This window comes from Vanellus vanellus (genome assembly GCF_965231255.1).
Source record: "Vanellus vanellus genome assembly, chromosome: Z".
NCBI lineage: Eukaryota > Metazoa > Chordata > Aves > Charadriiformes > Charadriidae > Vanellus > Vanellus vanellus.
This window is the reverse complement of record NC_138908.1, coordinates 86,005,169-86,028,085: the sequence shown is the minus strand read 5'-3', so window position 1 is coordinate 86,028,085 and position 22,917 is coordinate 86,005,169. Positions and strand designations below refer to the sequence as shown.

At 43.4% G+C, this 22,917-nt stretch overlaps 1 protein-coding gene across 3 annotated transcripts in view; it reads left to right on the top strand.

Moving 5' to 3' along the window:
• DYM (dymeclin) overlaps positions 1-22,917 on the top strand; it is a 244,951-nt gene that overhangs the window by 143,140 nt on the left and 78,894 nt on the right. For all 3 annotated transcript variants that reach the window (XM_082497723.1, XM_082497722.1, XM_082497724.1), the window contains exon 13: positions 21,863-21,965. In XM_082497723.1, coding sequence (XP_082353849.1) covers positions 21,863-21,965 — 103 coding nt within the window. The remainder of the gene's footprint in view (positions 1-21,862; positions 21,966-22,917) is intronic.

Here is a 22,917-nt window from a genome sequence, read left to right as displayed (position 1 = left end):
TATTGCCAGTTCATGTTGAGTTTCTCATCAACCAACACCCCCAAGTCCTTCTACTTAGGGCCGTTCTCCATCAATTCTCCACCCAACCTGGATTTGTGCATGAGATTGCCCCTGTAAGCACATTGCAGCCAAGGCAGAGTCTGCATCCCACAGACCTGGCCTGGCTCCCTGGGAGGACACGGAGGCTGCACAGCCCCCGGGCAGGACGGGGAGGAAAGGAGCTGGATGGAGGGAACAGGGAGCATTGCCCACCTGCTTAATGGAGGTGTAGTTGCTAAAGGCTTGGCGACTGGCATCTGGATCCATTCATACTGATGTAAATGACCCAAAACAGGTCACCAGTACCTGAAGCAGCCTTCCAGTCCCTAAAGGGGGCCTACAGGAGAGCTGGGGAAGGACTTTGTACTGGGGCATGTAGCAATAGGATGAGGGGGAATGGCTTTAAACTAGAAGAGGGCAGGTTCAGATTGAACATTAGGAAGAAGTTTTTTACTTTGAGGGTGGTGAGGCACTGGAACGGGTTGCCCAGAGAGGTTGCTGAGGCCCCATCCCTGGAGTTGTTCAAGGCCAGGCTGGAGGTGTCCTTGGGCAACCTGGGCTGGTGGGAGGTGTCCCTGCCCATGGCAGGGGGTTTGGAACTCAATGATCTTCAAGGTCCTTTCCAACCTAAACCATTCTATGAAAACATTCCAGATTTGCAGAATTAGTAACACTGCAAGAACTATTTCTTATGTTCTTTTCATTTCCAGCTTCTAATGAGACCATCAAACTACAAGAACTGTCATATTTTTGCACATTTTGGTATTGCCATTCCTCACCACAGCCTATTTGACCAAGAAATGCAGAGATGGGGGAAAAAAAAGGGAGCTGGGGGGAAATTAGTCAGCTTTTTATTCTAATCCCCCAAAGGCATGATTTAAGTTGTGGAAGGAGGTTTTGGATCCCCACTCTACAGCAGGATGTAGAACTGTGAGCTATTCTTAAAATGTTTTTGTTCTTTCGTGTTTGTAAGCTGAATTTGTGAGAAAACATTGATGAGAATGCTCCCACTGCACCAGCCGGAGATCAGAAAAAGCAGTGGGAGAGGAAAATAAGAACAACCACAACTGGTTTCCAAAGATGACTAATCCTGCAGCCCCAGTGTAACCTCCAGGACAGCGATTAGCATTTGGCTTTTCTTCTAAATGCTGGAAAAGTTTTCTGGGGCGTCAGCCTAACTGAAAACTAGTTCAATGCGTGTACACTAATGAAAGAAGATTGTAAAGTTTCCATTTAATGTTCCTGCCTCACGTACTTGGTTACTTTAAATCTTTCTAGGTGCGTAATGCGGAGTATCACATCTCATCTGTGTTCCTTATTAGTTATCAGAAGATTTTATGAAAGACGAAAATCCACTTTCGTAGGTAGGATAAAATAAGGTCCCTCTAAGGGAAGTGACCCATCAGGAATAGCGTGGTAGATTTTTTGGTTTGACTTCCAGTTGGTGAAAATTCAACCCTTACGGTTTGTGAGCTTGTGTTGGTCCAGCTTAGTGGTCTTCCTCTGAGAGGTGAGCCTCAGAGGAACCTCTGCCCTGCTCAAGGTGAACCTCAAACCCTACTGACTGTTAGACACCACTGAAGCTCTTGGTGTGTGTCTGGTAGTGCATGGTCCTACAAAGACCTGCGCTTTCTTAAATTAGAGTTTGACTGAACTCTGCTGTCATTGCTCCTCAGTTTTGCAGAACAGTTTTACGAGAATTCAATGTAGATATTTTACTTTCCTCCACAGCGCCAGAAGATGCAAGTCTTTGGAATGCCTTTCAATGTGGTGTTCACCCAGTGGAAATTAAAAATTGGTGAAAAGTGCTTTATAGTGCAATTGTGGCTTTGCTGAAGTTTCTACACTGATTTGGTGTTCATTTCCAGCAGGCAGTTGTTGCATTTTGTTGTTTGGTGCAACTGTGATAAATGTTTAGCCATGCCCATGGAGAGGTGGCGGTCCATCTCTTCTCGTTAGTAACAAGCGATAGGACAAGAGGAAATGGCCTCAAGTTGCACCAGAGTAGATTTAGGATGGATATTAGGAAAAAGTTCTTCACCGAAAGGGTTGTCAAGCACTGGAACAGGCTGCCCAGGGAAGTGATGGAGTCGCCATCTCTGGACGTATTTAAAAGATGGGCAGACGTGGTGCTGAGGGACATGGTTTAGTGGTGGGTTTGGCAGTGTTAGGTTGATAGTTGGTCTTGATGATCTTCAAGGTCCCTTCCAACCTAGACAATTCTATGATTCTATGTTTTCGGGGAGTCCCTGAGTGGCTGAGGTTGGGAGGGACCTCTGGAGATGGTAGAGCTGGTTGCACAGGTCTATGTCCAGTTGTGTTTTTTTTCTCTACGGATGGTGACTCTACAAACTCTTCGGGTAACTTGTTTTTTTTCTTATGTTTAAATGCAGTCTCCTATATTTCAATTTGTGCCCATTTTCTCTTGTCCTTTCTCTGAGCAGCACTGAATCTGGCTTAGTCATTGTTACACCCTCCCATCACATATTTATACGCACTGAGATCCCCTTAAGCCTTTTCTTCTCTGGACTCATCAGTCCTAGGTCCCTCAGCCTCTTATTGCATGTCAGATGCTCCAATCGCTTAATCATCTTTGTGGCTTTTTGCTCAATTTTCTTCAGTATGTGCACATCTCTACAACTGGGGAGCCCAGCGCTACAGTTAAAGCTTCCCCAGTGGTGAGCAGAGAGGAAGGATCACCTCCCTTGATGGCCTGGCAATGCTCTGCCTAATGCAGCCCTTGGTACTGTTGGCTTTCCTTGCCGTGAGGGTGCATTGCTGGTATACATTCAACTTGGTGTCCACCAGGACCCGCAGGTCCTGATGGGCAGCCCTCAACATGCAGGATCTGGTATTTCATAGAATCATAGAATGGTTTTTGTTGGAAGGGACCTTGAAGATCATCGAGTTCCAACCCCCCTGCCACGGGCAGGGACACCTCCCACCAGCCCAGGTTGCTCCATGCCCCATCCAACCTGGCCTTGAACACCTCCAGGGATGGGGCAGCCACAGCTTCTCGGGGCAACCTGCGCCAAGGGCTCACCACCCTCACAGTCAAGAATTTCTTCCTAATATCTCATCTAAATCTCTCCTCTTCCAGTTTGAAGCCATTCCCCCTCGTCCTATCACTTCATGCCCTTGTAAAAAGTCCTTCCCCAGCTTTCCTGAAGCCCCCTTTAGGTGCAGGAAAGCTGCAATAAGGTCTCCCCAGAGCCTTCTCTTCTTCAGACTGAACACCCCCAACTCTCTCAGCCTATCCCTTGAGCTTCTCAAGGTTTCTGTTAGCCTGTCTCTCCAGCCTGCCCAGGTCCTCCTGAATAGCAGGACAACCATCGGGTGCATCAACCTCTCCTCCCAGTTCTGTTATCACCTGCAAATTTGCCGAGGGTTTACTCTGCCCCATAAACTGGGTCATTAATGACGATGTTGAAGAGCATTGGCCCCAGAACCAACACATGGGGTGTCCCACACGTGACTGGCCTCCAGCTGGACTTCATGCTGCTGACCATAGATTTCTGCGCTCATCATTCAGCCAGGTTTCTGTCCACCTCCCTGTCTGCTTATCAACCCTCTACTTCATCAATTTGTCACAATTTGGCTCAATTTGAAAATATTATCATTATCTTGATTATTTTTTTTTCTTCTGAGAGCCATTATACTGTTTCTACAGTTGATCGCATTTGCAAATTGTTGTAGTATCCGCAGGTTTGGCCGCAGATTAATCCAGATTACGCCCGCAGGGTTGTGAAAACTCATCTTTGCCCACCTTTGGTTGTCACCTGAATAAATTTAAATTCAGAAAGATATTTATACGGGCCTAGAAAGCCAAGTCATGTCTCTTCTGAATATCTGTCTTTATATCCCATTGTAATATGTTTGTATTTGATCCCGTGCTGCCACTCCAACCCAACGTGAAGGGGAATTAATATCCCAACCCATGAGGGTTGTAATTGCTTGTTGTACACTATCGAGTAGAAAACTCTTGGTGTTTGCTTTATCATCACGCTAATTCTGTTCTTGGAAGTGTTTTCTTTGCTTGGGGAAAAAGACAGAAAGACCTGGAACATCACAGAAATTTGTCTTTTTAAAAAGTCTGGTTTGGGGAGGGTATTTTTTTTAGGAATTTGGGAGGATTTTTGAATCGATAGAGGCCAAGAGAATTCCACAGGGGAATAAGATGTATAAAACTGAGTGGGAGGTAAAGCGCAAACGCATAACCTCTTTTCTCTGTGGGAACGAGGTTGATTTCCAAATAAATTGAAGACAATGTAAATTTAATTACTGTGCAGCATGAGGGACTGGGACTTAAAAAAAAAATATATCACGTTGGTTTTGATGATGGAAAAATATTGCACAACTGTAAGAACGCTGAAATGAATCATTAAATCAAATCTGTATCAGTTTTCCCACCAATCCCGAGACTTGAGTTTGAAGGCAATAAAATAACCTCTCTTTAGAACGACAAGTTCAGTAGTGAATAATTTAGGATGACAGTGTAAATGGGAAATAATGACCCTTTTCCTACTGAAAAAGTAACGAACAATGACTTTGAAGTGTTACCTAAAACCAAATTTGCTTTCTCTTACATAAGGGCTCTTCATGCCAATGTAATGTTTCTAAATTTTACCGGTAACGTCTGTAACACCTTTTTTAACTGAAGAAGAAAATTAAAAACCCTGACAGGCAGATTTCCAGTGAAAAAACGTGTTTGCATTTTAGCCTTGTCAAGGTTGGATTACGAAACATGGGGAAGATGTGCTTTTTGCTAAATTTGGGAAATATTTTTATAAAAGATGAAGGGACGGTCAAAGACTGAGCTCCTTCAGGATGAAGGTCATTTTGATCGCACACGTTTATCATTTGGGAGAGCAGTTTTGGTGGTGGAGACAAAACCTGGGCGAATTCAGTGTTCCAAATATTTTTCCTTCCTTAAAGCCTTCCAGATGACTCGTTCTGTAACTGCCATCTTCTTGCAATGACAAGGAGTTTGAACCATCTAAAAATGTTCTCTAGATGTTGAAGACCACCTTAGGTTCTTGATACATATATGCCATACTCAGGAGTTGCATTGGCAGGTCCTTGCTCTGTATTTGCACAGGTTGTTTTTCCCTTTTACGTTCTTTTTAAGAGCTGTAGAACAAGGGGGAGAAAATCACTTCGTTCTCCAAGTTTAGGATGCGATGTTAGGAAGAGCAGCTTTACTGGTCATCATGAAGATGCACGGGGAAATACAGCAGATGAAGGTCCCTGTCGTTATTTCTAACACGTATGTAGGAATGGGCATGGGTGCTGTTGAGGGGCTCTAGCCACCAAGAAGAAAGAAATACAGAAATAAAGAAAAAACTTGAATAACAGGAATTAAGAAAATCACAGAATGACAGACTGGTCAGGGTTGGAAGGGCCCTCTGGAGCTCCCCCAATCCCACCCCCTGCCAGAGCAGGGACACCTCCAGCAGTTGCACAGGATGGCGTCCAGGTGGGTTTGGAAGGTCTCCAGAGGGGGAGACACCCCCACCTCTCTGGGCAGCCTCTGCCAGTGCTCTGCCACCCTCAGAAGAGAGAAGTTCCTCCTCATATTGAAATGGAACTTCCTATGGTCAAGTTTGTGCCCGTTCCCTCTTGTCCTGTCACTGGGCACCACTGAAAAAAGACTGTTCCCATTCCCCCGGCACCCTCCCTTTAAGGATTTAGAAGCATTGATAAGATCCCCCCTCAGTCTTCTCTTCTCCAGGCTAAAAAGCCCCAAGTCCCTCAGCCCTTCCTCATCAGAGAGGTGCTCTAGTCCCCTCATCATCTTCGTAGCCCTTTGCTGGACCTTCTCCAGCAGTTCCCTGTCCTTCTTGACCTGGGGAGCCCACAACTGGACACAGCACTCCAGATGTGGCCTCCCCAGGACAGAGTAGAGGGGGAGGATGACCTCCCTCGACCTGCTGGCCACACTCTTCTTGATGCCCTCCAGGATGCCATTGGCCTTCTTGGCCACCAGGGCACGTTGCGGGCTCATGGGCATCCTGTTGTCCCCCAGGACTCCCAGGTCCCTTTCCACAGAGTTGCTCTCCAGCAGGTCAGCCCCAAAATGCTATATGTGGCTTCCCAGGACGTTGGCGCGGCACTGGTACTGAACTGGGCGAGGGCAGGCTGGGGCTTCCTAAAGCCAAATTAACCTCCATGTGGATCATTAACTGTGGCTTTTTCCATAGTGAATTGAACTCTTATGAAATGCGTCATTATCCCTTGTTTTGCTCAGCCTCCGCTGCTGTTGGATTCTGACTAGATAATAAAATCCCTTTAAAAAAAAAATAAAATTATTCCTCTTGATAAATGTTTTCTTTCAATGACACGGATATTTTTCAGGATGAAAAGACCTATTTTTTATTTCCTATCTATTTTGACATGAGTTTTCCTTTGGAAAGAGGTTTATTTATGACTCGCTATGTTTTGCAGGTTTATAGCTGGGTACATAAATCCACAGAAATTCAACAAAGGGGATTGATGTTGACATTACGATGAAAGATGTAGACAACTTTTACTGGTGATATTTATTTTTAAAGTACATTGTTATTATGCTTTTACAGGAAATGTTTAGTAATAGAGGTTAAACTGAATCTTGGTCTTAGTGTTGAAAAGTATTTAATATATTACATTATTTGACATTATCCCTTGGTTTTTTGTGCATTTTTTCTTTTTTCGAGTAGTGGTACCTTCATGTGCCTCTGCAAATTTTAAGCATTTCAGTCTATTTCAACGTATATATACCTGTACGTCAGTGTTATTTGCACTCTAAAGTAATATTTCCAACAAATATCTCTCTTGGAGGAAGTCGTGTGTATCTCTACGTATGCGCATACCTTTGTTACACCAGAGATGGTAACGTGAATTTTGAGTTCCTGATAAAAGTACCGTACACATGAAATAGAAAGCCCTATTCTCTATTACTTTCAGTGTATTTCGTGACCGGCATGACTTATTCGGAAAGGAACGCGTAACTAAAATTTGTCAATTGCCTAGAAATTCTGTATTTGCTGGTTCCTTGGGAATTGCAGTTTGTGTACGGAGAAGGAAAATCCTTCTGAATAACTACCTGGTCAAATTGTAGGGGAATGAACAAACTGCTCCTCTGACATTAGCTTTTTAGTAGTACAGCTCAAATGATATAATTTTTTTTTCCATGCCTGGAAATACAGTTAAAAGTAGATTTTTTTTTAGAGCCAATATCGGTAACCAACGTGGGTGGAGGTACTCTGCTGAAGAAGGTTGTTAATACACTCAAGTCAATATATTATGTTTATGGACGTGGCCTTGGGCAGCCTGGTCTAGTGGGAAGTGTCCCTGCCTATGGCAGGGGGGTCGGAACTTGATGATCTTCAAGGTCCTTTCCAACCTAAACCATTCTATGATTCTATGCACTTACTGTATAAAAAATAAAAAAATTTGCCTTGATCAACATTGAAATTTCACTCGAAGTTTAGGAAATAATAGATTAAGGTTGTCTTAAGGTTGTTAATTCAGCATCTTTGTTTCAAAAGCAAAACCACGATCTTTAATTAAGTGATTATGCATTGGGTTTTGTTCTGAATGTAGTATTATTCACTGCTTTGTGTTTTTTTTACCTCGTCTTTATTCCCTGTGTGGCCTCAGGGCATGCTGAACACATGCCATCTAAACTCTGTCCGGAAGACAAAAAAAGATTCGTTTCCTTAATTACTCATTTTTTAAGATCCTGTGGTACTTGTAACGGTTTCTCAGTGGTTCACAAATACTGACAAAGAAAATACAAAATATTTATGGGTTTGGATTTGAAAAAAAAAATATGTTACTACCCATTATGAACAATTACAGAAGTTATCTACAGATACCGATGCATTGTTTTTCAATTTTTCTTTCCTCATGGCATGTTTGAAGTCTAGAAATGACCTCATTGTTATGCCAGAGACAGTCCCTCGCATCCAAGGTCATGTCTGGGAGCACGGCTTAGAGGTGAGACCTATGTCTGCTTTGAATTTAATAGAATCATAGAATGGTTTGAGTTGGAAGGGACCTTGAAGATCATCTACTTCCAACTCCCCTGCTATGGGCAGGGACACCTTCTACTAGACCAGGTTGCTCCAAGCCCAGTCCAACCTGGCCTTGAATTTAGGGTCATTTCTGTAAGGTCCTTAGCTTTACAGAATCACAGAATGATCAGGGTTGGAAGGGACCTGTGGAGATCATCTAGTCCAACCCTCCTGCCAGAGCAGGTTCACCTACGGCAGGTAGAGTCCTGATAAGTCCAGGTGATTTTCTTGATTTCCTCCAAAAAATGTTTCCAATTTAAAAATTGAGAGGTTTTATGTCAGTAGGGTAAGTAAAGTAACTGTAGTGATTAGGGAGAGGCACGTGGAGGCTTTCTGTGACCATTAGTGGGACGCTGCTAGGATCACCGTTGGAGGTAGGAGGACGTGATCAGGAGGGACACCTGACCGAAGAGAAGGTCAGTGCATGAGGGAAACTATATAACTCATTCCTGTGGAGCAAGAATGGCTGAGACCTTTAGGACAGGGCTTTGAAGAAGAAAGAAGGGGGGAAGGAAATGAAGGCATAAGAGAAAACCAATTATTACGTGTCTACAACACGATAATGTGTCCTCCTAGCGGCTTGGTGGTTCTTCTGCCGCTTCAGTATTGAAGCTCGCTTTTATGCAGTTAGGTCAAAGCCATGATGTTCTTTCCAAAGTTTGAAGGAGAATGTAATGAACGGTTCATTTTAACTACATCGGGGCACTGGGGAGCCGAACCCGCCCCGAGCGGGGTTGCTGGAAGGACAGGGTGCGGGTGCCACGCGAGGACCCTCGGTGACGGTAGCCTGCTTCAAGACTCATGTTTTGCTTAACTCTTAGCCTAAAGAGGGCTGTTTGCGATGCGCGTACCCTGTGATCTTCTGCATATGGAATGAGTCTATTAACTCCTATTGAGGATCCGGATTCGTTCCTGTCGAAGTGAGTACAGAGAGGCACAGCAATTTTCTTGCGAAGGGTAGCGATGACCCAAATACATACACACACGCACACCCAGCGTGTTTGAGCAAAACCGTACCAAATAAAACCAGCTCAAAGGATAAGGGTTTGGACCTTGCGTTTCATGGCAGTGATGTCTTTTTAATTTTCTTGCTGTTGTTTCATTGTTTAGAGTCTGTCTTTGGGTTTTTGGGTGGGAGGTTTGCTCCAGCTGCTTTCTCCGGCAATTTCCTCTGGTTCTCACCCACAGCGTTGCGTCCTAATTCAAGACAAATGTCTTCTCTCAGCAGCTATGAAACACCCTATTGAATTAAGAGCAAGTGGATGAAATGGAAATATCATGGACCCTATTGCCCTTTCAATATTCTTATAAAATATTAACACAGGGAACATTGAACGGAATTACATTCATGCCTTGAGTCACCTAAGGCAGATTTGTGGATATTTAGCTCAGAATAAATGTTATAATTAGTCTGAGCTTCACAAACACCTATTCTGTTTATCCTGGACTGCAATACATATTCCCCCGTAGCTTTAAGCCATCCTGAATTTGGTTTGCCGCTTGCCGCTTGCCGCTCTCTCGGTTCTAGAAAAATACAGCAGATTTGCATTGGAGGGTTACATCCGTTGTAGATCTCAGCCTGATTATTGAGTTTCTACTTAATTACGACGTGGAGGTAGGAAGCTGCTGGTTTTAGGTGGTGTTCCTCATCCTCACCTGACTCTATCCTTTCAGGGCAATTACGAAGATATTATTTGGTGTGGCGGACCAAAGGGGAATGAGATTATCTGTACCACGATACAGGGGAAGGGATTTACTGCTTTCTGTTTCTTTTTTTACTTCTCCAGTGATAGGAGCATCAATTTCCCAACGTTTGTTGGAAGGTGGCCATGAGCTGCCTAACAATTTATGCCTTCAGTTGAAAAATATATTTGCCGCTCTCTGCGAGTTAAACTCTGGGCTTACTTTTGTAAATATTTACTTTTGTCTCACCACATCAAATTCCTTGCGGCCATGTTTTTTTCGAGTCTCTTTGTCTTTTCGATTCCATTTTAACAGGAAATCCTGTTTATTAATGCAAAGCCTCCGTTTGTTTTTCCGAGTCGCTTCTGAATTTGCGTCTATATTTTTGCCACAGATGTATGGTGACTGCATTTTTTTCTACTTATTATTAAGAAAATTTCTTTAGGAGATGGAATTTGGAATATCTTTAGAGCACATGAATTATAGATCTCCGTTCATATGTAAGCAGTGGCAGATAAAAGAACGCTCTTTAAAATTAATGAGAAGCTTTTGTCGTCAAGTAAAGATATCTTGAAGTACTTCATTTATTATGATCCAAGTTCAGCACTATAAAATTAAAAGAATAGTCTTTGATACTTGCTGTTTAACAGGAAGGTGGAATAGGAATCATTTGTTTACCCAGGTTGCATTAAAATCGTTGGTGATGGTTTGGGATTTGCCCTGAGATAGCAGGCAGCTGAGGCGCACAGCCTGTTCCCAAGGGGACACAAACTTACATTTTTGAGTAGGCACTAGACAAGAAAAGTCAAAAAAAAAAAAAAAAAAAAAAAAAGACCGATTAAAGTCAGAACGTGGCACGTAGCGATAGGACAAGGGGGAATGGTTTTAAACTGGAAGAGGGGAGATTTAGATGAGATATTCGGAAGAAATTCTTGACTGTGAGAGTGGTGAGACGTTGGCCCAGGTTGCCCAGAGAGGTGGTAGATGCCCCATCCCTGGAGGTGTTCAAGGCCAGGTTGGACGGGGCTTGGAGCAACCTGGGCTGGTGGGAGGTGTCCCTGCCCAGGGCAGGGGGGTGGAACAAGATGATCTTCAAGGTCCCTTCCAACCCAAACCATTCTATGGTTCTATGATAATACCAGCCTCACATGGACCTTTTGCTACCTTGGAGAAGCCCTTTTCATCCCCTGATCCTTTAAACGGTCTTTGGTGAGGAAGTCCATTAGCGATGCCCATACAAACTGTTTTATTTGCGTACATGACCTTTGTGGAGACTGCACACCCTAAGTCTCTTGGTTTCACATCATCTCCACGAGCCAGATGGACCTAATAGTAAATATAGCAAAGCTTTATTCAGCAGAAGTTAGACATGCTTCACTTTGCAAGATCAGAAAGCAAGATATAAAGTACACTCTTATTTTTGCCTTCGCAATTTGATATCTTAATTGGTTCGCTTCTCTTTCCTGGGATCCTAAATGCCTCCCAGGCATTGGAGTTGGGCTCAAGTAAATAAGAGCAGCGTTCCTCCGTGGAGCCAGCTGCCCTGGATAGCCCTTGGAGGTCTCCATGGCTATTCCCTCTAGTTATTTCTATTTATGTAGCATTATAGCTTGGATAATTCAAATGCAGAATGCCTCAAGGGCTCTTCAGTAGACACGGGCATTTGGGGACTTAGTGATTTTTCTGCACTTATTCATGTTAAATGGATTTCTCCCAGGACCTGATTCTTTAAGTGTTTACAGAGCACTTCTCCATCGCCCACAAAAAGGCTGCTCGACTGCCCCTACTGCACTTGCTTGCAGCCGGCGTCCCCCGTACAGAACTATAGGACAATACATTTATTATATTTCCTACGAAACAGCAGGGTGTGTTTCTGATGTGACCTCTCGTGTGACCATAGGTGAACCGTTATTCGAGCAGATGGGTGATGCAGGTCCTCTGCTTGGAAATGACTGCGCAGGCGTCTTAGCTCTCTCTTTTTTTGCTGTAATCCATTAAAAAAATAGGTCAAACCCAAGAAGCGTTCCTTACATATACAGGAATTAAGGTACGGTTTTAACTTTTAGACGTCAGGTTTCAAAACGAAGGTATTTTTAGAGCTCGCTATATAAAGGAGTATTTTTCTAATATGATGGTGGCGTTCGTGCAGGCATTGTAAAATCCTATTGTTCAAGGAGTATTTGCATAACATGGTTTCGGTGTTTTAAGGCTTATATTTAATTCTTTAAAATTGAGAACAATAGTACATTTGGCACGTATATGAGAGCGGAGAGCAGGAACAGCACGGAGTATTGCTGAATTGTTTGAGAACATTCATCATCCAACTTTTTTGATCCCTGGAACTGTGGTTTTTTTCCGTCACCGGATAGTGGTTGTGTTTGTGTGCTGTTCGGTTTATTTGCAGTGTGCTTCTGAACTCGGAGAGTTAGGAGGAAAGATTCAGAACGTCTGAATTTCCAAGCTTCAAATAAATTATGTTGAGCAGTGCTTTTAGACCTCAAGTAATTCTGTACTCAGAGCATAGGGAATATTTTTTAAAACGTTCAGATAATTGAAAATTTTTCTTCTTGAGAAGCTCGCTATGATTTGGATTAAGAGAATGTCAATCCTTATTCCTTCTATCGATATGTCACATACCTCCATCTGACCTTCCTCTGCTGATCTGCTCCATTTGTCTCCCGCTCTCTGACTCTTGGCTTTTCAACTTCAAAGGCTGTTCATGTCTTCCCCGCCCAAAGATGTAGCTTTTTTCCTCCTTTTTTTGGTCCAGATTATTTCTTTCCAGAATATCTAAAATCTTAGAATCATAGAATGGTTTGGGTTGGAAGGGACCTTGAAGATCACCTGCTATGGGCAGGGACACCTCCCGCCAGCCCAGGTTGCTCCAAGCCCTGTCCAACCTGGCCTTGAACACCTCCAGGGATGGGGCAGCCACAGCTTCTCGGGGCAACCTGCGCCAGGGGCTCACCACCCTCAGAGTGAAAAATTTCTTCCTAATATCTCATCTAAATCATCCCTTTTCCAGTTTGAAGCCATTCCCCCTCATCCTATCACTCCATGCCCTTGTAAAAAGTCCCTCTCCAGCCTTCTTGTAGGTCCCCTTCAGCTACTGGAAAGCTGCTCTAAGGTATCCCTGGAGCCTTCTCCAGGCTGAACAACCCCAACTCTCTCAGCCTGTCTTCGTAGGAGAAGTGCTCCAGCTCTTGGACCATCTTTGTGGACTTCTCTGGCCCCTCTCCAACAGGTCCGTGTCCTTCTTTTGTTGAGGGCTCCAGAGCTGTATGCAACATTCCAGGTGGGGTCTCACCGGAGCAGAGTAGAGGGGCAGAATCTGAACACCGCCTTTGTCACGGTGTGTCTTTCAAACCTTCCCTAGTTGCGGTTTACGTAGAGATCTGCTTTTCTGAGCTGTGGAACGTCTGACGTGTTGTGACCCTGAGCCATCGGTGGGGGAATCTCTGACAGAAACTGTCCTGTCCGTATGCCGAGCAAGTGTCACTTCCTGTCTGTCTGAATACACACCTAAACCGCTTCAAATTTTCCTCAAGGTTTATGAAATTGCATGTTTTATTGAACTTGTTAATTACAGAAGATGGCACAAGTGACAGATGCGTTACTCTTTTTGCCTGTAACGGTGCTGACACACCAGCATGCTAATGCAAGAATTTAATCCCGGAGATACCTTCACTAGTTTTACCTTTGCCGGATTTTTTTTTTTTTTTTTAATACCACAAAAGCCACATATACAGTGAATTGAGTTGTCTCCAAGAGGATTTGTTGTCTGCGTCTTTCATCAGATTATGCAACGTGGGAGAAAAAAGAAGTGAAAATGTATGGAAGTTATGCAGTTGTGTTCCATCTCTTGATGCAGTGGGACCATAACCAAAATGCATGGAGGACCAGCAGAGACCACTTCAAATGCATAGTCTGACCTTGAACATAACACAGACCAAAGATGCAATTAATTCTTTCTCCTGGGCTGAAATTTCTGTGGTTGAACTAGGACGTAGCTCTTAGGAAAACATCCAGTCTTGGTTTAAAGACTTCCATCACTGAAAGGCTGAGGGACTTAGGGCTTTTTGGTCTAGAGAAGAGAAGACTGAGGGGGGATCTTCTCAATGCTTCTAAATCCTTAAAGGGAGGGTGCCGGCGGGATGGGAACAGTCTTTGTTCAGTGGTGCCCAGTGACAGGACAAGAGGGAATGGGCACAAACTTGACCGTAGGAAGTTCCATCTCAACATGAGGAGGGGCTTCTTTCCTGTGAGGGTGGAAGAGCACTGCCACAGGCTGCCCAGAGAGGTGGGGGAGTCTCCCCTTCTGGAGCCATTTCAAACCCGCTTGGACGTGTCCTGTGCCACTGCTGGAGGTGCCCCTGCTCTGGCAAGGGGGTGGGATTGGGAGAGCTCCAGAGGTCCCTTCCAACCCTGACCATTCTGTCATCCTGTAATCACTGTCCCAACTGGTTAACTACCCTCCCCGGTAGAGCCAGGCTATGCTGTACATGGCCATGCCTCTTCTCCCTGCTGTAGAGTGGCTCCAGGAACAGCCTGAAGCCAAGGGTTGTCCCCAAGACCGTGTCTGTCTGTCATTCCCATATCTGGACTCAGCCTGAGTGCAGGCTCTCTGTAATTCCCCATTGTCTTTTGGCATAAAACCTGGATGCGGTTTAGGAGGAATCTTGGTCCAGCTCTTCTGTCTGCTGGTGGTGACCTGCAGAGCTTCAAGGACCAAGTGAAAGAGGTCTACCAGAGCCTGAGGATGGTGGTGTGACATAGGTGAGCTGGCTTTGACTTTTGTTTTGGAAGGGCAACCTCCTCCTGCTCCCGAAGTGTGGTAGAAGAGATGCATAAGGCTTCCCCTCGTGAGAGCCCTGACAGTGTAAATAGAATTTATTGTGCTTCACACCTGTTTTCCACCACCTCTGTAAGAGAGCTGTGCCCGTGCAACCAGTACTTTTGTTTCTGATTCACTAAAACTTGTTTTGTTTTGTTTTGTTTTGTTTTTCTTTTCCTTCTGATAGCTTGACATATCCGCTGTTAACAAACTTTTCTCCAGTTTTGCATTTTGGTCAAATCACCCTTTCATCTTTTCTCAAATCCATGAAATAATCGAGTTTCTCGAGCGTTTCAAGGAGAGGTGTGTTTTCTGCTTTAATAATGAATATCCTGATCCATCTCTGAACCTTTGCGTTTTCAAACCACGGTTGGGAAATCTGCACGTGGGACACCAGTGGCAGGTGCTGTAGGACAAAACTTCACTGGATATTTTTGTTAACACCAAAGACAGTTACTCCTTCAGCAGCTTTATTGCGTTATTGGCAGCTCTTTGTTGGTTCTGGTCATCTTTAGTTGTCTCTCCCAGAGCACCTTCACACTTATGGAGCGTGTTGGGCTCTTTGCTGCTAAAATTATACCTTTGGGTTTGGCTTTGTTAAATCACAAGAAGCTTATTTTGCGTCCAGTTTCTTGAAAGGTACAGAAAAATTTCATAAAAGTGCCCTTTTCTCTTTATTTGACACTCCTGTAATGAATGTGCCATTTGCAAAGTTTAACCATAATATTTCTTTAGCATTGAAGTATGTCGACGGTATGCGTCATCTTATATATCATCTCTGTATCATTGAAAGTACTTCGGTAGCTTTAGCAAATGTTAAATACCTATTGGCATTTAGAAGGGCCAAGAATATATATATTCCTCTTTGGCCCTATTAAGAAAACTCATTTCAAGATAGAAATCTGAAGGGTTTTCAACCTGTTCGCATGTCTGATTTTCAGTTCATATTAACATGTGCCGTGTTGCTTTTTATCATTCAGGTTTCTTAAAAAAAAAAAATCCCAGGTGGAACAAAGTCATATAAATGACGTGTAGAAGCCTGTTACAACAGAGGTGCTTTATCTTATTTCTAATCTTATTGAAAAAAAAATAAGTGTGCTCCACAAGGTCTGGTTTTCTATGCCGGGAATAACCTCCTTTGAATGAGTCTCACGATCGCTATTTCATGATAGGACTCACGATCGCTATTTCATGATTATTATTTCATTTGATAGGACGAGGGGGAATGGCTTTAAAAACTGGAAGAGGGAAGATTTAGATGAGATATTCGGAAGAAATTCTTGACTGTGAGAGTGGTGAGACGTTGGCCCAGGTTGCCCAGAGAGGTGGTAGATGCCCCATCCCTGGAGGTGTTCAAGGCCAGGTTGGATGGGGCTTGGAGCAACCTGGGCTGGGGGGAGGTGTCCCTGCCCAGGGCAGGAGGTTGGAACTGGATGGTCCCTTCCAACCTAAACCATTCTATGATTATTACGCTCAGGACTGGCTGGCACAGCATTATCTTGTGTCATCCTATTTATTTTCTTAAAATGTAGTACAGTGGTACCTTTCCGTCTCATTGTCCAAAACTTTCAGAAAGCTGCAGTTTGGGGCAAATTCTAATTTTGGATTTACTTTCAAGTGCTCGTTTTAATTCCCTTATCTTTTTTTTCTCATTTTTAATTATAAAAGTTCCGTTTTATGCATTCATTTTTTTCTTTGTGAGAAGTATACTTTATAAACTGTTTCAATCTGCTGTAAATGAGACTTTCTGCAGAGTTCTTTATTGTTTGTTTTTTTTGTTTTTTTAATTGTTGGCTTGTGATTTTTGGTTGACCAAGAAGAAAGTTGTTAAATGAGTTCCTATTATTGGCTTTTTTTTTTTTCTTTTTGGATCCACAGGCTATGTGGAATTGGCTTTTTGTGAGCGTTACATTCACGTATTACTGGTTTGAATTTTATTGTGTGTGCAAATAACACATAATCAAATCACTGGTATTTAAGCGACTGTTTCGTCTGTAATAATTTCTTTATTGATTGAGGGTTCTGCCTTGCGTTAAATTTAAAACTTCATCTGTATAGAGGGAGTTAAGAAACCGATGCTTTCTGAATTCCTAAATATCAGAAACACAAGACCTTGAGATTGTTGTTCAACCTTGAGTCTTCCTCGTCTGTTGAGCTCATCCATGGTGTGGTTTGATCATCTCTAACAGATTCCAGATGTTAAGTTTATCTTGCTGTTATTCCGACCTAATATTTTGGTTGCTAAACAATGGTCCGTAAATACTTCTGGGAGCGAGAGATGGGATTGAGGTACCAAGATGTTGTCATTGTTCTGAAAATAATTGGTTATTATTAGAAAAAGTCCATAGTGAGTGAGATCAAAGGGCTGTTGAGCTCCGAAGCCTGTCTGACAGTCAATGGAGAAGAACGGAAGAAAGAGGAAAAGTATTTTGGTAGAAAACTCTGTATTCTTGTCAACCTGTGCAGGTTGCCCTCTGTGACCGCGTAGTATACGTATTTTTCAATTTGATCTCAGCTTGATTTTTAATGGGGCAAATAGAGAAGTGTGACTAAGACACGTGAGGGAAATGTGGGAGACGGTCTTAAATTTCCACCTCTGCGTGAACTGGCACTTGTCTCGTGTACCTTGTTGTGGGAAAGGGGAATGACCTTGTTGTAAAACATCATTGCCTTTTTAAAATTGCATTATTCATGCCTTAAAAATCCAAATAAAACCCAAAACCTTCCAGGCGCTGACGACGTGACTGCCACAAAATCATGCGTCGTCTTTAGAAGGCAACGTTTGGCGATGATAAAAGATGTTTAGGAGCGAAATTTCATGCAAATGCCTTTTGAGGACTGTAATTAAATCTGCTCCCGTCCTTTAAAAATGAAGTTGCTGTTTATCGAGGTGGTTTTCAAAGGTAGAGAGAGGGACATAATAAGAAGTGACTTACTTGGTGGTGAAGCTTTCCACCATTTCAGGAGGCAACTCTGCTTCCTTCAGAGCTCCAAATTCATCAGTTAATCACAGTATCTGGCCTTAATTTTTTTTCTGGTTTGGTTGTAGTGTTTCTGTGGAGCTTTTTGAGTTGGCTCAGGGGTGCGGTTCTATATGTTTTTACTCTTAGTATGAAAAATTCCTGCCTCCGTGTCCCTGCCCTCGTGCTCTTCTACGGGACGGTTCTTCAAGAAGGAGAACCGATTTCTGAAGAAGAGAGTGGCATTGGGGGTTTTTTAACCTGAATATTGCTGTTCTGGGCAGCGGTCCCACCAAGTGGTGTCTCAGCCCGGGTGCGAATGTGATGAGATGTGGCAGGAAAGCAAAACTTGGTGAGGAGGGAGCCCCAGTGCCAAAGACAACGTATGATAGAGCGTACCCCCTCGCTGCTGCTTTGGAAATAGAAATCAGCCACCAAGGAGTCGCTTATGCTGTAAACAAGCACTCTAGTTTACTTACATTGCACTTAATTAAAAAAAAAAAAAAGGAAAATATTTAAGGAAGCAAAAATAGGATATAAAGATATAATCTTCTATCCTTTTCCCTTCTCCTTTTTTTCCCCAGTTCTCTGCATTTCTGTCAGAGAAAGTAAGTTGGCTCTTCGCTATTCCAATTCCACGCGGAATACCAATGTACGTACGTTTTCCTCTTCACGTGTGTTGAATAAATGCACTTTTCAAAATCCCGATCCCACTTCTTTGTTTATATTTCAATTTCCTTGATGGCCAAAAAGCTTTAAGTATTTTGGAGAAGAGTATATTTGTTAGGAAATCCTTTTTCTTCCAAATTCTTCCTCTCTGTGAAATTATGTCTATCTTCTAAAGCAGGCACCGGATTTAACCTGTTCTTGCTGCAACCCCCCCATATGCATCACCAGGTTGGTTTTAACCGATTATTCTGTCTCCGCAGCACTAGATGGTGCTGATGACAGTAGCTCTGAACGCTGAGCCTTCAAAAATACCAGTGATTCGAAAAGCAGTGCCGCTGTTTCAGGCCAAGGACCGGTTTGCGAATCCAGATTTTGATTTGAACAAAGATATAGGCTGATTACGGAGGGGAAAAAGATGGAAAGCCTACTAGTATGTCTTATTTCTGTGTTGCTTCTTTTTAACAGGGAATGTCCTTAGGGGGCTTTGACTAATAGCTGTGAATTAATGGGAGGTTGGCGTTTGGTCCCAGGAATGACACATCTTGTCGAGTCTGCGTTGCATAGCACGAAGGAAGAAATAAGATTCTGGTTTTCATAACGTCAAATATATTGTGTTACCCTGCAAACACCAAATATTCCCAACCCTCGTAACCACCACCGAGGTCTTGTAACTTCATCTTGCCGTGTCAGTCCAGTTGCGATTATCACCGCCCCAGTGATTGTGTCCTGGTGGGACTGGGAGTCGGGCAACCGCAGGACCACCACTGGTTTTGGCCGTGCCACCTCGAGCCCGTTCCTCATGCTGGCAGACACGGGCTGAACCTTGAGGATGGTATAACCTACCCAAGGGTTCTCCCATGGGTTCATTAGATGCCTTAAGCATGGTGAAGTTTGTCCTTAAAAGGAAGCTGTTAATCTGTTCTAAGAAGTATCTGACTGAAGAGGTGTTGGGAAATGATGGAATTTATTGAGTTGGCTCTCAAGGGGTAAGATTTGGGCTTAAGAAGTGTAACTAATTCCTTATGGCGGTGAGAAGTGTTGGAAAAGCCTTTTCCTGAGGCTCTTGACTAGCAATGAGGGGACAAGCACTGATATGCCAAGGAATCTACTCCTACTTTCCTATCTGTGAAAGATACAATAGCAACGATATATGTTAAGTAGAAAAAAAAAAAAAAAATTGAGGACTTCTTCAAATGCTGAGCGTCATTTCTTGAGGCAGAAAAGCTTTCCAAGCACGTGCCTCCGAGCGCTGAAGCTGTCCTCCAGTTCCAAGAAATAGAAGCTATGTAGAATATAACACTGAGGTAGTTAATTTTTTTTCATTACAAAACTGGCTTCGATATTTTGCAACTAAATCTGGTGAACGAGGAGTCTGCCACTGCTCCTCATCCCAACAGCAAGAGAGACCAACTCCCAAGAGCAGCGTGCTTGGGTGTTAGTGAGTTTTGTTGGTGCTTATTTGTCAATCCAACCTTTTTACCCTCTACGGACCAACGCGGTCATCCTAGGAAAGCCTGATAGGAGTTTTGGAACCTGTAGTGTACCAACCGGAGCCTGTAGTGACTAACCTGATCTTTTACAACGTGGTCACCCACTTAGTGGATGAGGGAGAAGCTGTGGATGTTGTCTTTCTGGACTTTAGTAAAGCCTTTGACACCATTTCCCACAGCGTTCTCCTGGAGAAACTGGCTGCTCGTGGCTTGGATGGACATACACTTTGCTGGGTAAAAATCTGGCTGGAAGGCTGTGCCCAGAGAGCGGTGGTAAATGGAGTTGATTCCAGTTGGCGGCCGGTCACGAGTGGTGTCCCCCAGGGCTCGGTACTGGGGCCAGTCCTGTTTAACATCTTTACCAATGACCTGGATGAGGGGATCGAGTGCACCCTCAGTAAGTTTGTGGATGACACCAAGCTGGGTGGAAGTGGTGATCTGCCTGAGGGTAGGGAGGCCCTGCAGAGGGATTTAGGCAGACGAGATTGATGGGCCAAGGCGAACTGTATGAGTTACAGGCTTGGGGAGAAGTGGCTGGAAAGCTGCTCAGCAGAGAAGGACCTGGGGGTGTTGGTCAACAGCCGGCTGAACATGAGCCGGCAGTGTGCCCAGGTGGCCAACAAGGCCAATGGCATCCTGGCCTCTGTCAGGAATAGTGTAGCCAGTAGGACCAGGGAGGTAATTTTACCCCTGTACTGGGCACTGGTGAGGCCACATCTTGAGTGCTGTGTTCAGTTTTGGGCCCCTCACCACAAGAAGGACATTTTGGTGCTGGAGCGTGTCCAGAGAAGGGCAACGGAGTTGGTGAGGGGTCTGGAGCACACGTCTGATGAGGAGCGGCTGAGGGACCTGTGGGTGTTCAGGCTGGAGAAGAGGAGGCTGAGGGGAGACCTTCTCGCTCTCTACAGCTCCCTGAAAGGAGGTTGCAGAGAGGTGGGAGTTGACCTGTTCTGTCAAGTAACAGGTGATAGAACAAGAGGAAATGGCTTCAAGTTGCGTCAGGGGAAGCTTAGATTGGATATTAGGAAGAATTTCTTTACTGAAAGGGTCATTGGGCATCAGAACGCATTACCCAGGGCAGTGGTGGAGTCCTCATCCCTGGAGGTATTTAAGGGTCGTGTAGATACAGTGTTGAGGGACATGGTTTAGTGGTGGGCTGGTCAGCGTGAGGTTAAGGATTGGACTTGATGATCTTACAGGTCTTTTCCAATCTCGAAGATTCTGTGATTCTGTGAAAAAGAAACCAGAGGAATGTTTTTAAATACAGAAATCCTTAAAACATATGATCTGTACCAAGATGGGGAGCAGGAAAAGCGGGTTATCTGGGAATTGAAAGCCATGTTTGAGGTATGCAGTGGCTTTACAGAAATATGAGACTTCTTGAAGCTGCTGAGCGCTAGCTGGTGGCCTTTGTCCACTGCTTCGGCTTCCTTCTCAGCTCTCCTTCCACTGTTCAGTCAAGTTAGGTCCTCCTTGTATATCAGGTTGTACCAGCCCCTATGAGTGTCATTGCCGTGTTGGGTTTTTCTTCAAAATGCACAGAAAAAAATGTTTATTTCTCTGTATGTATATGGACTTCTGATCTCACAGGTTATTTATAAAGCTGAGGTGACGCTTTATTCCTTGACTTAAGCTAAAATAAATTTGAAAAGAACATAGACGATTAGAATGCAAAAACTCAGCCTTCAGATACCCCAAACTTCTGTCATATATTTGGATTCTTCCTGTATTAAGCAAATAGGTTATTGAAACAAATAATACATAAGATGCTTAAGGATATATTGCATGAGGTGCTGCGCTTAAAAATGGCATTTCAGCGAACGCATACTGGTTATGAATTAAAATTGCATGTATACGATTACTTCTGTTCCAGTTTGACTTTTAAGCATTTAACCAGGAACATATGATGTTCTTCACGTCATTTATTGTATAGAATATTTTAAATTCAAATTCTGCTGTTGCTTAGCCCAGATGGTAAAATAAAGAAGTTCTGTAACTATTGTGCATTGCATTTTAAAATTTTCCATATTCGAGTTGGTGTATTTAAGAGAACATCTCATCTAACTGGATAATCTATTTCAGAACATTATTGTGAATTTATTTTTAATTTTTTTTTCCTTTTTGCCCCTCCAGTTTGTTTTCTTTGTTGTCTAAAAAACACAACAAAGTGTTGGAGCAAGCCACTCAGTCCTTACGAGGTTCCCTCGGTTCAAATGACTCTCCGCTTCCTGATTATGTGAGTATCGAACTTAATGTTTTTAGTAAGCGCTTGAAAATAGAAGTGGCACATCCCGAAATCTGCAAAGATTTATCAAAACTCGGGACGGCTAAGCAACCACCGACACCAAAATACAGGAACCTGTATGAATGATGTCATGTCTGAAAAGTCTTTTTTAAAAAAATATATAAATATTACACTTACAAATGGCAAAGCAAAACCGTAACTATTCCGAGCTGAGAGACTTACTGTACCCTGTCAGCTTGCAATTCGCAAGCCGTTTGTATTTCAGCATGTTTAAATCATACACTTAAAACCATTATTTTGAAGAGCGGGGCTTTGGCATCCCCGGTATGTTAAAATGCCTCCAAATGATTGAAACCGATTCTCTAAAAACGTCGGAAAACAATTCCTGGTGAGCCTTTTTGGGGGGGAGTGCTGCAGCCGTGGGGACAAATCGGTACGTTCTGAACACGGGAATACGTACAGTCCTCTTCAGTTTACTGAGCCAATACCCACAAATAGGCGACAATTTTGTAATTTAATTGCACGGCTTGTTGGAAAATCTCTAGTTTCGGGACAAGAAGGAGACGGCTTCCAAGGACATGAATAATATCCTTGTAGTACTTGAAGTATCTTTGGTTTGTACTCATTTGAACTCTCACTGCAATACTGTGTGTAAAAAAAAAAAAAAAAAAAAAAAAAAAAAAAAAAAAAAAAAAGTTGATTTATCAGTTGTTCGGCATTTTTTTGAGGATGAAAATGTAACAACTGTTTTACTTTCCATGTTAATACGTGTTCCAGGACATGCCTGCCTGAGACTTTACTGGCGTATTTCTCTAAGTATAAAAGTACCTAAAAAGATAATTTGATATAATAGTCAAAAGAAGCGTGGCCGGCAGGGCGAGGGAGGAGATTCTGTCCCTCTGCTCTACTCTGGGGAGACCCCACCTGGAATATTGCGTCCAGC